General features: G+C 38.5%; 1 protein-coding gene and 1 long non-coding RNA gene across 2 annotated transcripts; both read left to right on the top strand.

Annotated features, from left to right (window-relative positions):
- The first annotated feature begins 118 nt into the window (after positions 1 to 118).
- Positions 119 to 3,422, top strand: LOC122397554. Its single transcript, XM_043396792.1, has 7 exons — positions 119 to 184; positions 1,081 to 1,259; positions 1,359 to 1,782; positions 2,075 to 2,275; positions 2,340 to 2,536; positions 2,632 to 2,742; positions 2,805 to 3,422. The coding sequence occupies exons 2-7, from the start codon at positions 1,122 to 1,124 to the stop codon at positions 3,093 to 3,095; spliced, it is 1,362 nt and encodes a 453-aa protein (XP_043252727.1). The 5' UTR covers positions 119 to 184; positions 1,081 to 1,121; the 3' UTR covers positions 3,096 to 3,422.
- A 7,684-nt stretch (positions 3,423 to 11,106) lies between these two features.
- On the top strand, positions 11,107 to 11,824 carry LOC122397353. Its single transcript, XR_006259104.1, has 2 exons — positions 11,107 to 11,435; positions 11,790 to 11,824. It is a non-coding gene; the product is annotated as an uncharacterized LOC122397353 (long non-coding RNA).
- Positions 11,825 to 12,335: the final 511 nt, after the last annotated feature.

Below are 12,335 nucleotides of genomic sequence, written 5' to 3'. Positions count from 1 at the left end.
CGATGGCGAATAGCTGCTTCGCTTGCCTCGCTCAAACTCCATTTTCTATGTGGACACCCGAGAGAGCCGAATGCGACTTCGGCAATTTTCGGCAACGAAACACAATTTAATCGAGCAACAGCGATTTTTCGAGCACCGCGTGAACACGAAATTATTAAAACATCGTGAAAATCTTCAGAAAAGAGTAAGTTAAAATTCAAAAATCTCAACACAGAAATATATTACGTTTCTCGGTTGATCAGCTATATAAACGTATACAGGGTGCCCGTGTTATAGCTGCTCCAAGTTTTCTCGTAGATAGATCAAGCCGAAACTTTCGAAATATTATTTCAGACATTATTTTACGATTTCTTTGTTTTCAAAATACAATTATGTCATTCGACAACAAACCGGGGATGATGTTCTTGAATTATATAATACATGATTTGTAATTTGCATTATTCAAGCATATACGTATGTATCTTTGTACGCATCGCATGTTAATAGAAATGATGTAAGCAGTTGTTTCTAATTAGCGATCGTGTTATATGCAAAAAATGTATCTTTTACTTTACGACCCAAATACAATTTAAAGAATGATTTTGCATTGTTACTAATATTATTTTAATCGAACGACAAATTGGAGTAAAATTCCGAAAATGAAAATTAGATCGACGAATCGTAGCCTTGGCGACAATTACAACATTTCAAACGGACAATAACAAGCGTTACATTTCATTTCTTGTTCCATAAAATAAAGGTATGAACAAATTGTTGGTCATTGGTTGCAAATTTAAAATCCGTTTCTAAACAGCGCCCTTTATTCGTTCGTCATTTGTTATAATATCCAAATTTTCATTGGTTCGCGTTGCTTTGCAACGAAAGCCGTGCGAAACGTAGTGAGGACCCCGTTACAGACGCGGCGGGTATCTTGTTCACTCGGATAATTTTACTCTTCCCGCGGTCGCGACTTTTATTCGCGTCAAAATTACGCTGTTTTCGCGTAGTGTTCGTAGGTCGTGACATAGTAAAAGAATAATTAAGCGTTACCTATTTCTGTAATTTTCTTTTCGTTATTTTCCCCCTTCGTGCAAACGTCAGTCCGAATTTCGATCGAGGAAAGTCGGTACTCTTGAGGCAACATGCAACGTAAAAATTTTCTGTTCGAACGATCGAACTTCAACGGACAAATCGGAGGTCAACGAACTCCTACGATGTTGTTTACGAAATCAGAATTCGGACAAGTGGAATTACATAACGTATCCACAAAGTTCTCACAGGTATTATGAGACAATGAAATAATAATTTTTAAGCGTAAGTTGAATTAATTTATTAAAAGCTTAGGAATAAATGTACATTTGTGTACCTACTATTTTTAGTTCAATTTGTTCAATAAAGAACAGTCCGACGAAAACCCGAACGACTCGTCATTTTTTACGCCACCGGTGGAAAAACAATCGATCGCTACGCCGAAGGCGCCGATTAAGAATACAAAACAGTCAAAGAAGATAAACTTGAAGCCGAGGAAGTTGCAATACACCGAAGAAGAATTGGAAGCTTCCAACTACGTGGACAGCGGCATACATGTTTCGTTTGGCCAATCGAGCAACGCGTTGTTTTGTAAAGAAACGTTGAAATGTAACGGAGAAAATACCACGCAAAAACAAATACGTAAATTACGTACCAGGGTAGACAAAACTAAGATACACGTTAACGATAAAGAAAACGATAGGAATATCATAGGGAACAGGTCTGAAAACAGACCGAACACCGAAAATAATTTAACACAATTATCGTCTATAGGTAGGTGTACACAGAATGATAAAAAATCCACGCACACGTTAAAAACAAAAGATACCGATGCCAAAGATAAATTAACCCATTTTCGTGTATAACAGTGTACGGTTAGCTGTTAATTTAATAATATAAGTACGTTACCCTTAAGGAAAAGATTGTAATAAGATTGTATAATATAATGCTATTTTACAAAGGAATAGATTTGTATCAAGTAAAGTTTGTGCAAACTTAGAAACGTATCGGATGTTTTACTTTAGATGTATTTTATAACTGAAATGGAATTTTGTTTGCTCATTAGTATTTAATCAGAATACAAAAACATTGTCTCAATGCAACAATGATTTTACCTGGAAAGAGAAATTGTATTGGCTACAGGTTCGAAGAGACATCGGTCTCTGGATTCAGTGTTGTAGAAAGAAGTGTAAGAAATGGAGATATGTCGAAGAATATCACGATCCATTGGATGTACCTAAAGTATGGTACTGTGAAATGAATTCTGGTTGGTAAATGTTTTTTGCACAATTTTTTATGCATATACTTAATGCTATGGTTTAATTTCACAGATAAGTCAATAGCATCTTGTAACATACCGGAAGTATCTAGATCGCCTGCTGTAGAGTCGGATTTAATTGAAAACACTTACAATGCTGGTAGCATCGTGTGGGCTTACATACGTGGCTACCCATGGTGGCCTGGAATAGTTAATGATTGTCCTATAACTTTCAGATATTATGAATTAATTAAAAATTCTCAGCAACCTGTAAGCATTATGTTTCTCCTCACAAGAATTATTGCGTTCATAATTACATTTAATTATCTCTTGTGTAAAATAATAAATCGTATATAAATTTTTAGATTAGATACTATGTTACGTTTTTCAACGAAGATCAGTTCGAGAATGCTTGGGTCCATAAACGAAATATTAAACCATTTGCATCAAATAAATATAGCAAACTTATTAAAGAGGTATTGGTTTGTTTAAAAAACTTCATTATTTTCAGCATGAAAGATAATTACTTTTATTGCAGACGAAGGTCAATGGAATCGATTATAAAAGCTCTTTGGACAAAGCATACAAATTAGCTTCGAACGCTTTGACATTGACGATTTTACAAAGATTACAGAAATTTAGTTACATAGCACAGTACAATAAATTGTACGATGTTAATAACAACTTAAGCGACCCGGTCAACGAAGACATTGATGTAGGAATGAATACGAATTCTGACGACGAAATACCTCCCACTAATCCTAAAAACGATTATCTTACATTAAGAAGTTATTACTTAAAACTGCGTAAAAATCAAAACACTCAATGAATCTTGCGTTGCACATAAAAACCGTCCGTGTAAAAAGAATCGAAGACTATCAATTCTGATCAAATGTTACGATTTTCACTGTATACGATTATTTTCACAAATCAGAAGCGTAAACAATATTTGATTTCTCGCCCAAATTAGGGACAATTAAATGTACTTTCAATGTTACACGAGAACACATTAAGACACCTGTACGAAACCACGCGTAAACGTCCATTTATAGGTCTAACTGTTTACCGTTATTATTTTGTTCACGTTATAGGGAATCGTGTATCGGAAATCAACACGTAAAACATGATCGACCGAGCACTTACCAGTTGATCACGACACGAATTTTTTAGTTTCGTTGAATTTCCGAACGGGTGTAGCACCAGTATAGCAGGGATATTATAAATGATTTAACAAAAACTTCGTATCAATTAAAAGGCATTTCATGCATCTCTGTTTCCATTGAAAATAAAGACTTGTGTACCAAAGTATTTACTCATCATTTATATTTGAAACGATCATTAGTAGACATTTATTTACATTAATAACGAAATGCAACACTAGGCAATCGTTATCTACGAAAAAGATTAGTAAGAATGCCATAAATGGTATTGGTCTTTTAGTACAGTTATATCGTAATTCCTATACAATTTTTTGTAATATACCTAATGTTTGAGGTATTATTTTAAGTAGCAAAGTTATCGATACGTTTAGGTTATAAAGCAAGAATCTGGAAAGATGATAGTTATCCACGTTACAGGATAGCAATCGACCATACACAGTGGCCCGCAACAGTAAGTGTATCTTTATAGTCCGTATTAGAATTAATTCAATATTTTGTTTATTTTATATCTGTTTGGTACCCAAATCTCTAAAAACCTAACCCTCCTTAACATTTTAACGACCACTCATCGGCCACTGTCCTGCGTAAGTACGTGAGATTGCCAGCTTAACAATCATCGTCTGCTGTCATGCGTACGTGATTTTACCAGCCAACTATCACCGGCCGCTGTCACACGTACGTGAGATCACCAGCCAGCCACGATCGGCCGCTATCACGCGTACGTAATTTTACTGATTCACTTTCAATGTCAAATCAATTTCATTTTTGTGTACGAAGACTTTTGTGGGCTACCGTGTGTAAATAGATTGGACAACTTCGTAGATCTTTTTGCAATCGTAGGCAAAATCAGCGACAAGCGATCGATCGTTAATACATCGTCGATAACATTGTAATATTCTACTTTTATCCATAGATAAAAGATCGTATTCCGATCCGTTTAATTAAGACCACTTGTTGACGACGATTACCCTGTGATAATTATCGCGATAGAGTCCAATTTCTGCGGTTTGCCGTCGCACAGCTGTGCATCGTAATTAAAATCGAACCGTTCGAAACAGATCTGCTTGACGCAGAATGCGATTCGACGATGTTCGGTCGCCGAGCGACGTTTCTTAGGCGACGCCGCCATTCCGATCCGGAATGTTTCGCTGAGCGGAAATCGAACGTACATAAACGCTTGTAAATCGGCATGTTAATGTGGCGCAAAGTTCGGTGAGGTCGTCGGGGTCGACGTGACGTCAGCGGATACGGAGACCCTTGATGTGGCGAACTGCGACAATATTTGCGTGTTCCGAGCGCACAGGCGATATATTCGCGGCCAATACACTACAAGAAATTTCTAGAGGGACCGTTACTATCTTTAACACTAGATTTACGGACACTGATGGCGCGCATTATTATTATCGAAACTCGTCCTGTCGAAGTTTACATCAAAATGTAAGGTTAGGTTTAACCGATAGGTATATTATTTTTTTAAATCGTAAAATTTACGAAAAGGTTATCTTACAATATTAACATCGTTAAATTACGTAAATGTAAAATACGTTTCTTAACAATGTTACGTAATATGGAATGTTCTAAAAATATCGTGTTTATGTATTCTTTGAAGAAACTAAATACATTCGTTCCCATGAACATTGGTACGCGATAATACGGACAATTGAAACAGTAGATTACTTTAATGCAACGTGGAGGAATATTTTCGTCGTTCGATCGAAATGGTGGGACTAAATAAATTTGAATGGATATGGTCGAGATGGTTTGTCGGTTCTTCCGATGACCCATAGTCCACTCTGATCCTTCGCAGTTAACGCTCCCCTCTTCGGTTGGCCCCAGAAAGAAAGAAAAAAGGAAAACGATAACCCCAGATACCAAGACGGACGCATACGTGCTTGTTATCGTTCTCGTAATAGTCGGACGATCGTGTTGCTAACCGAGTACTCGGGTTATCTGGCCTGTTTGTCCTTCGTACAATTTCGTTACGTTTACTCGCCCCCGTCGTTATTTCTCTTCTATTTACTAGGCAACCCCGAGGGAAAATAATTTTTATCAAACATTTAACAGGATCATTACCGGGAATATTTTTTAAAATTTATTTATTAAATTTATAAACGGCGGCGGCGGCAACATTGTTGACTCATTCTATATATTAGAAAAATGGACGAGCATTCTTCTCAGGCATTGTATACATAGGTGTTCAGTCATCGTCTGCTGAGACAAGAGCTGTAAATGTTCGAGATCGTCGGATTGTTTCGTTGCGTCGTCGCGATCGTCGCATTACGTACAGCCATATTTGATTTGATAAATTTCTTGTTCGTTAATTCCGTCTGGGTTTATTATTTCGTATCCTGACCTTATCAACACTATACAGGGTGTTCGGCCATCCCTGAAAAAATTGTAATGAGAGATTCTAGAGGGCAAAATAAGACGAAAATCAGGAATATCAATTTGCTGATAGAGGCTTCGTTAAAAAGTTATTAACGTTTAAAGTTCCGTCCGTACTGATTTTTTTTCTCGAGAATGCGCAGGATGTTGGAGGTATGTCTATTCACCAAAAATAATTGTAATTGACCTTCGCAACCGAAAATAATTTTTCCAAAAAGATTTGAAATTTTTTTTTTGTCGAAAAATGTAGGCACCTACCCCCTTTCGATTTTTCTTAAAAATTCGTTTTTCATTTTCAATCAATTTGTTTGACGTCCTACGGAAATTTTGTTAAGTACATTTTTGTAGGTATCCATGAGCTCTGCTTCCATATTAAATTTCATTGAAATACGTTCACTATTGTAGAAGTTATGGACGTTTGAAGATTGGGCCATTTTTATAGTGTTTTTCTCACTTTACGGGGTTAAGGATCAGCTTTTCGAATATTCTTGGAATTTCTACATATTCTTGACCAAAATACGCGTCGCTCGCTTTTTGAGACATTGAAATCCCCCAATCCGTTCAGAAGTTATGACATTTTAAAGATACGCATGAGGGAAGCATTTTTGGCCTCACGTTAGATTTCCGGCGAGGTATTTTTTTCTCGAAAATACAAAGGAATTCAGGGGTATGTGTAATAACCAAAAATGATTGTATTCGACCCCTGGAACCGGCAATAATTTTTTTAGAACGATTTGAAAAATTTTTTTTTCGCCGAAAAATTTCAGCACCTACTCGAATTTTTTTCCCAAAAGTAGGGTAGGATTTCGGGGGTATATGTATTCACCAAAACTGATTGTAATTGACCTCCGCAACCGAAAATAATTTTTTCAGAACGATTTGAAATTTTTTAATTTAATTTTTTTTGGTGTGGCCGAACAACCTGTACAAAAAAAATAGTAATTTCTTAGGTTACCGGATGAACTGAATATTTTAAATAATTGTACTTTCAAATCTTTGTTCTATAATTAAATAGTGATCAGTTATTTTCGATATCGCTTGAAATCAACGTCCCCCAACGAGAATAACCCCCTCACTGGAAACTTTTGTGCTGGAAAAAGTTATCGGGAAAGAACCTGTTACTCGGAGCTGGAATTAACCACGCACGGGACAAATAATGAAGATTGTACATACTGAAACTATTTTGGTGAATCTCAGGGCCGCGTGTATCCGTCGAAACGGGGATTTGTATATATTTTTAATGAACCCTACGTGGCTGCGCCACTGCCGCGAGAAATAACTGGGAAAACGTTGAACCCGCCACGTGGAAATTCTATTTCTTTTGCGCCTTAATTGCGCCCTCGTGCACACGAAAATTTTCTCTAAATCGATCGTGGTTTCAGGTCGCATCAGAGTCGGATAAATTTTTATTCACGAAAACGAATAAAAATTTTAGACTCGTTCGTAAACTTTCATGTACGTTTCATTCGTACATGAATTTTTTTTATCGTATTTTGACAACATTCAGATTCAAAGGTTTTTTCCCAACCGACCCGAGTTGGTTAAAAATACAATGGAGAACAACAAAATTGAAATATTTTCTACACATTTACATCAACGCATCGTTAAGTAAAAAATAGTTGCTTACAGAATTTAACGCTTTTTTTGTGCCGGTACATTTTGTTGATAAAACAATGATAAATACAAGCTCGGTACGCTTGTTCTTGAAAATAATATATCGTACGTTGAAACAAATATAGAGCTCGATAGCGTGGAATGAAGTGCATAAGGTCAATCATGCACGATGTGACGTATCAATATATTGGAAAGTGTTCCGATTATCGGGAATGTGGTATTATTATCTACAAATAATAATTGTTATCAGTTTCTATATAAAACGAATTTTCCGCAAAAGGAATTGAAATATGATGTATGTTTTCAACTGCCTATATTATAAGTACATATGACAATATACAGGGTGTTCGGCCACCCCTGGGAAAAATTTTAATGGGCGATTCTAGAGGCTAAAATAAGACGAAAATCAAGAATATATATTAAAAAGTTATTAACGTTTATAGTTGCGCCTGTAGATAGGTAACCTGCGTACAGCTGCGTGCGCGCGATAGTGGTGCTCACTCAGCACAAGAAACTCTACCTAGTGACGTATCGACAGCCTTACAGTTTTCGAGTGAGAATCACTATCACGCGTACGCAGCTGTTCACAGATTGCCGTTCTACAGGCGGAACTTTAAACGTTAAAAAGTTGTTAACAATTAAATTAAAAAATTTCAAATCGTTCTAGAAAAATTATTTTCGGTTGCGGGTGCCAATTACAATCATTTTTGGTGAATAGACATACCCCCGAAATCCTACCCACTATCTAGAAAAAAATTCGAAAAGGTGTGAAATTTTTCAACGGAAAATAAAAGTTTCAAATCGTTCTGGAAAAATTATTTTCGGTTACGTGGGTCAATTACAATCATTTTTGGTGAACAGACATACCCCCAAAATCCTGCGCATTTTCGAGAAAAAAATTCAGCACGGGCGGAACTTTAAACGTTAATAACTTTTTAACAAAGCCTCCATCAACAAATTAGTATTCTTGATTTTCGTCTTATTTTGGCTTCTAGAATATCCCGTTAAAATTTTTCCCATGGGTGGCCGAACACCCTGTATACATACTAACAATAAGCGAGCGTGACATTTTGGAATATTAAAAGAATCTCATACATTTATCAATAACTGGTAATACAGAGAATTTCATTAAAGAGAAAATTTTTCTTAAACAGTTAAAGAATTTCCACTGGGTTGAAGCTTTCGACAATTAAAGCGCGAACAAAAGAAAAATCATATTTCATGCGGTCCGCGATTAATCCGTTCGCCAGAATATTTTCCTGGACGATTATACCGGAAGCATGATATAGTTCAGAGGCGAAAGAACACATAGGCCACACCTAGGTACATATAAACGTAGCGAAACACATGCAACAGTAGGTAGAAAGGTCGAGTCGGGATATAATTCTCTATCCCAGTCCTCCGTCCTTTCTTTTTTTACCATCGACCCAATACGCCGCTCCCATGTTTGTCAACGACGTACGCCCCCATTGTTACACGGTTCCTAACCGACCGTGCTGCCACGAAACGATCAAACGGTTCGGCTTTTCAGTCGCCAGGGTCCCGAAGATACAGCCAGCATGCGTTTACGACCAATAAATGTCTCTTTTACGAGCGAACGTCCCGCATCCAGACGCCGGTATTCGTGCCCGACGAGGAAACGCGTTCCATTACCCGAGCAACGCTCATTAACGGTAATTAAAATGGCCCTCCCGTTACGCTATCGTTTCGCGACGATCGCCGATGGAATTGATTTAAGCGGTCTACGCCCGGAACAGTCTACGACCGATAAACTGAATCTATTATATTTATAAAATGTTGTCTCTGCTTTATACGTGAGCTTTTCCTCCACCGTTCGATCGATTATCCGGAATTATATTCGCGCGATGTAAATTTACGATCGAACGCGTATCTCGATATTATCCGTCGTAAAAAAATTGTGGCCACGTTCGCGACTGAGCCTCTTACGTTCTCCTCGAGTCTTATGAATAATTGATAGGAAGCGAGGGTTGCCTTCCGTTTTCCGTTTCCGGGCGGGAATTTCGGTTTTACGGACGAGACGAGATCGACTGGTCGCTCAAGGTCCAAGGTTACATTCCCCACCGTCAATCACGTCGCGACGGAATTTTGACACTCGCTTGTCAGCTTTCCGTTTGAAGCGGCGACAATTTGAGAGACAGCCAAACCGTATAATAATTTCTAGATTGATTTACTTAAAACTGTTTCATTGAGTTACGGCACGCGTAATTATATATTTTCGATTCACTTTTCCACGTGGAATCATCACACTGTCTTGTGCCTCGTATAATACGCTCAAGTACCTTATTTATTGCTATTCAAAGTCTTTCTTTGCAAACGCGTGCCAGCGTTGGGAAAATTGTAATTTTACGAACGACTCAAGTAAGTGATTAATGATCCCCGTTACAGACTAATTCAGTAATCATGATTAATGAATAATATAAACGATCAAGGATCAGACACGATCAACCTATTGATCATTAATCGCGAAATTATTGTACCGATAAATGTCAGTGGAAGACTACATAACCTCACATCGAATGCAACACAGCGTCGAGAAGAATGAGATCTGATCTGCCACGATTGTTTCTTTGAAGCGATCTCGTCGTGATTATTCTAAATACGACAAATACGACGGTCAATTTCATACGGAATACAATATTTCCAAACATCGTACAAGTTCCCTGACCTGGACGTTGGGAAAGTGGCCGATCCAGCGCGGTACGGCCCATTCGTGTTACATCGCTGTAACGTTTCGTGGACCCCTGTGTTTCAAGAGCGCGATATGCGAAAGAATTTGAGGCGACGTTTAGCTGCACCGCGATCGTTCCTAAATGTGTCTCTGAAATGCATCCCGGTGATGTCCTCCTCTAAATGCGACTTTAACGACCACCGTGACGAACGAGGAGAACGGGGAACGACCTGCACGGATTCGGGTGCGGTCAATGCCGTCTAGATACTCGCTATTACTATCCGGACTGCCCGGTATTTTCGTCATGGCCTACTAATACACTCCGCAAATTCTCGCCCTACCACGGGGCCACTGTTCGACGATGACGTGGTCAAGGAGATATGCCGATCGCGGGCCGTGTCACTGGCCGTGATGGCCAATTCCTTCCTCACTCACTCCTCCCTTCTCTACCACCTTCCACCTTTTTCTTCTTTTCTTTATTCCTTGAAAACGAGCCAACCGAACCCGCTGCATCCTCGCGTCGCGGCTCGAGAAGCGGCTGGGAGAGGATCAGCAAAAGGGAAAACGAGAATAAGCGCGCGAGAGTTTCTACTCGATTTAGGTTGCCTCTTGTTGGCTACCGTCTAGAATTCTTCTTGTAGTTATCTTTTAGAAATTTCCGAGCGAAAACCCGTCGGAATAAATTCGCCCGTCAGAATTGGACGGGTACTTTTTACTCGAACGATAGGCGACGAATAGATACCCGACTTTGGAATACATTTTACATTGGTTTGTGTTTCCAACTGCCAGACCACCAAGGTGAACGCTCAACTCGATCGGACGATGTTATTGTTTGGAAAAGGACACGTATTCTTCTCCTGAATCTAACAGAGTCCAACGCGATGAGGTTCAAGGTCTCGTTCCCTCCTACTAGGCCGCCAAGTATTGCATGTAATATGATACGAGATCGAATATCCGTGCGAGACGACGACAATACTAATGCGATGGTAAACAATTTTTTTCTCGGTTCGTTCGTTGTTCCACGACTGTTGTTAGTGTGCGTAGCGTTTTCGTGGAAGGACTTTCGTTCTCTGTGGGCTGTGTAACGCTTATGGGTTTTGTAGGCTAATGAGAAAGTGTCCTTTCTTCCATCGGAAGGATATTGAATTAGCCTGGTAACGGTGTAACGAGGAAAACGGCATACTAATGCGCATCCAAAGGAGAATGGAATAGACGCAGATAAATATTCAGGAAGTTCGGGGCTTCCATATATTCATGACCAACGTCTTGAACAAAAAAGAATTGCATTTGCATTTGAAAAACCGAACTATTTGTGGACTAGGTAATTTTCAATATTCCGTTCCCGTGGGACGCGCAGCGGCAGTTTTGCAGTCGTCGTTTTTAGACGAACCTCGTTTAGCGATTCACGATACAAAAGGTGTGGTCACGATCTATCCGGGGCTCTGTTCTTGCAATGACGCTGCGCGTTGTTCCGTGGACAGGTCCGATTCTTCTCCCGTCAAACGAGAACGCGGTAAAAAGATTCGATTATAATACTCAAGCCAAAAATATTGCACCAAAGAAGGGGCAACTACGATTTTCTATCATTTTTAGCATGTCACGTTACAAGAATTATACCAATCGACACATTTAAAATAGGCGCTGCTATTAATATCGCCTAAACACCATTTTTTAGGTTAAAAATGAACTGGCAGATAAAATGGCGAAAGAGGAAATCTTGTAACATCATCTTACGATCAACTTTTAATGCCAAACAACCTGACCTCTCTCATAATACTGAGGATACAAAGCAACTGGAACGAAGAATGGAAATCCACAGCTCCTCCGCGTCTACTATCAATTAAACATGAATTTTATGAAGAGAACTTTCTAAATAATCTCCTAAGACAAGATTAAGTTGTTATTTTAAGAATCGAAACCGACTACACAAGATTTAACTACTTATATTTACTAAAAAGATAGTCATTATCTGTAAGAAAAATACGTGGTAGGTCCAAATAATGTTATCTTAATCCTCGTGCACTATTTGCGTGAATCTGACTCGAAATCGAACTTTGGAATTAAATAATTTTTCAGTAAAGTACCCGACCAATGTGACCCAAAGGTTTTGCTTGCTTTCTGTAAGAATGGAGACGTATCTACAGTTATTTTTACCATTTATCTCGTTTCTCGGAAGGTTTCTATTAGCTATTTATAATCCAAAAGTAAAATAGACTTTATT

This window comes from Colletes gigas, unplaced genomic scaffold, assembly GCF_013123115.1.
Source record: "Colletes gigas isolate AHSC1104 unplaced genomic scaffold, ASM1312311v1 Colletes_gigas_Sc00009, whole genome shotgun sequence".
Lineage (NCBI taxonomy): Eukaryota > Metazoa > Arthropoda > Insecta > Hymenoptera > Colletidae > Colletes > Colletes gigas.
This window is presented reverse-complemented; position numbering and strand designations above follow the sequence as displayed.

Excerpts from the sequence above, each read along its gene's own strand:
- LOC122397554 (XM_043396792.1), top strand. The coding sequence starts at position 1,122 with ATGCAACGTAAAAATTTTCTGTTCGAACGATCGAACTTCAACGGACAA. Across the intron at positions 2,276-2,339 it reads GTACTGTGAAATGAATTCTG|ATAAGTCAATAGCATCTTGT; the intron begins GTTGGTAAATGT and ends TTAATTTCACAG. Across the intron at positions 2,743-2,804 it reads ATAGCAAACTTATTAAAGAG|ACGAAGGTCAATGGAATCGA; the intron begins GTATTGGTTTGT and ends CTTTTATTGCAG.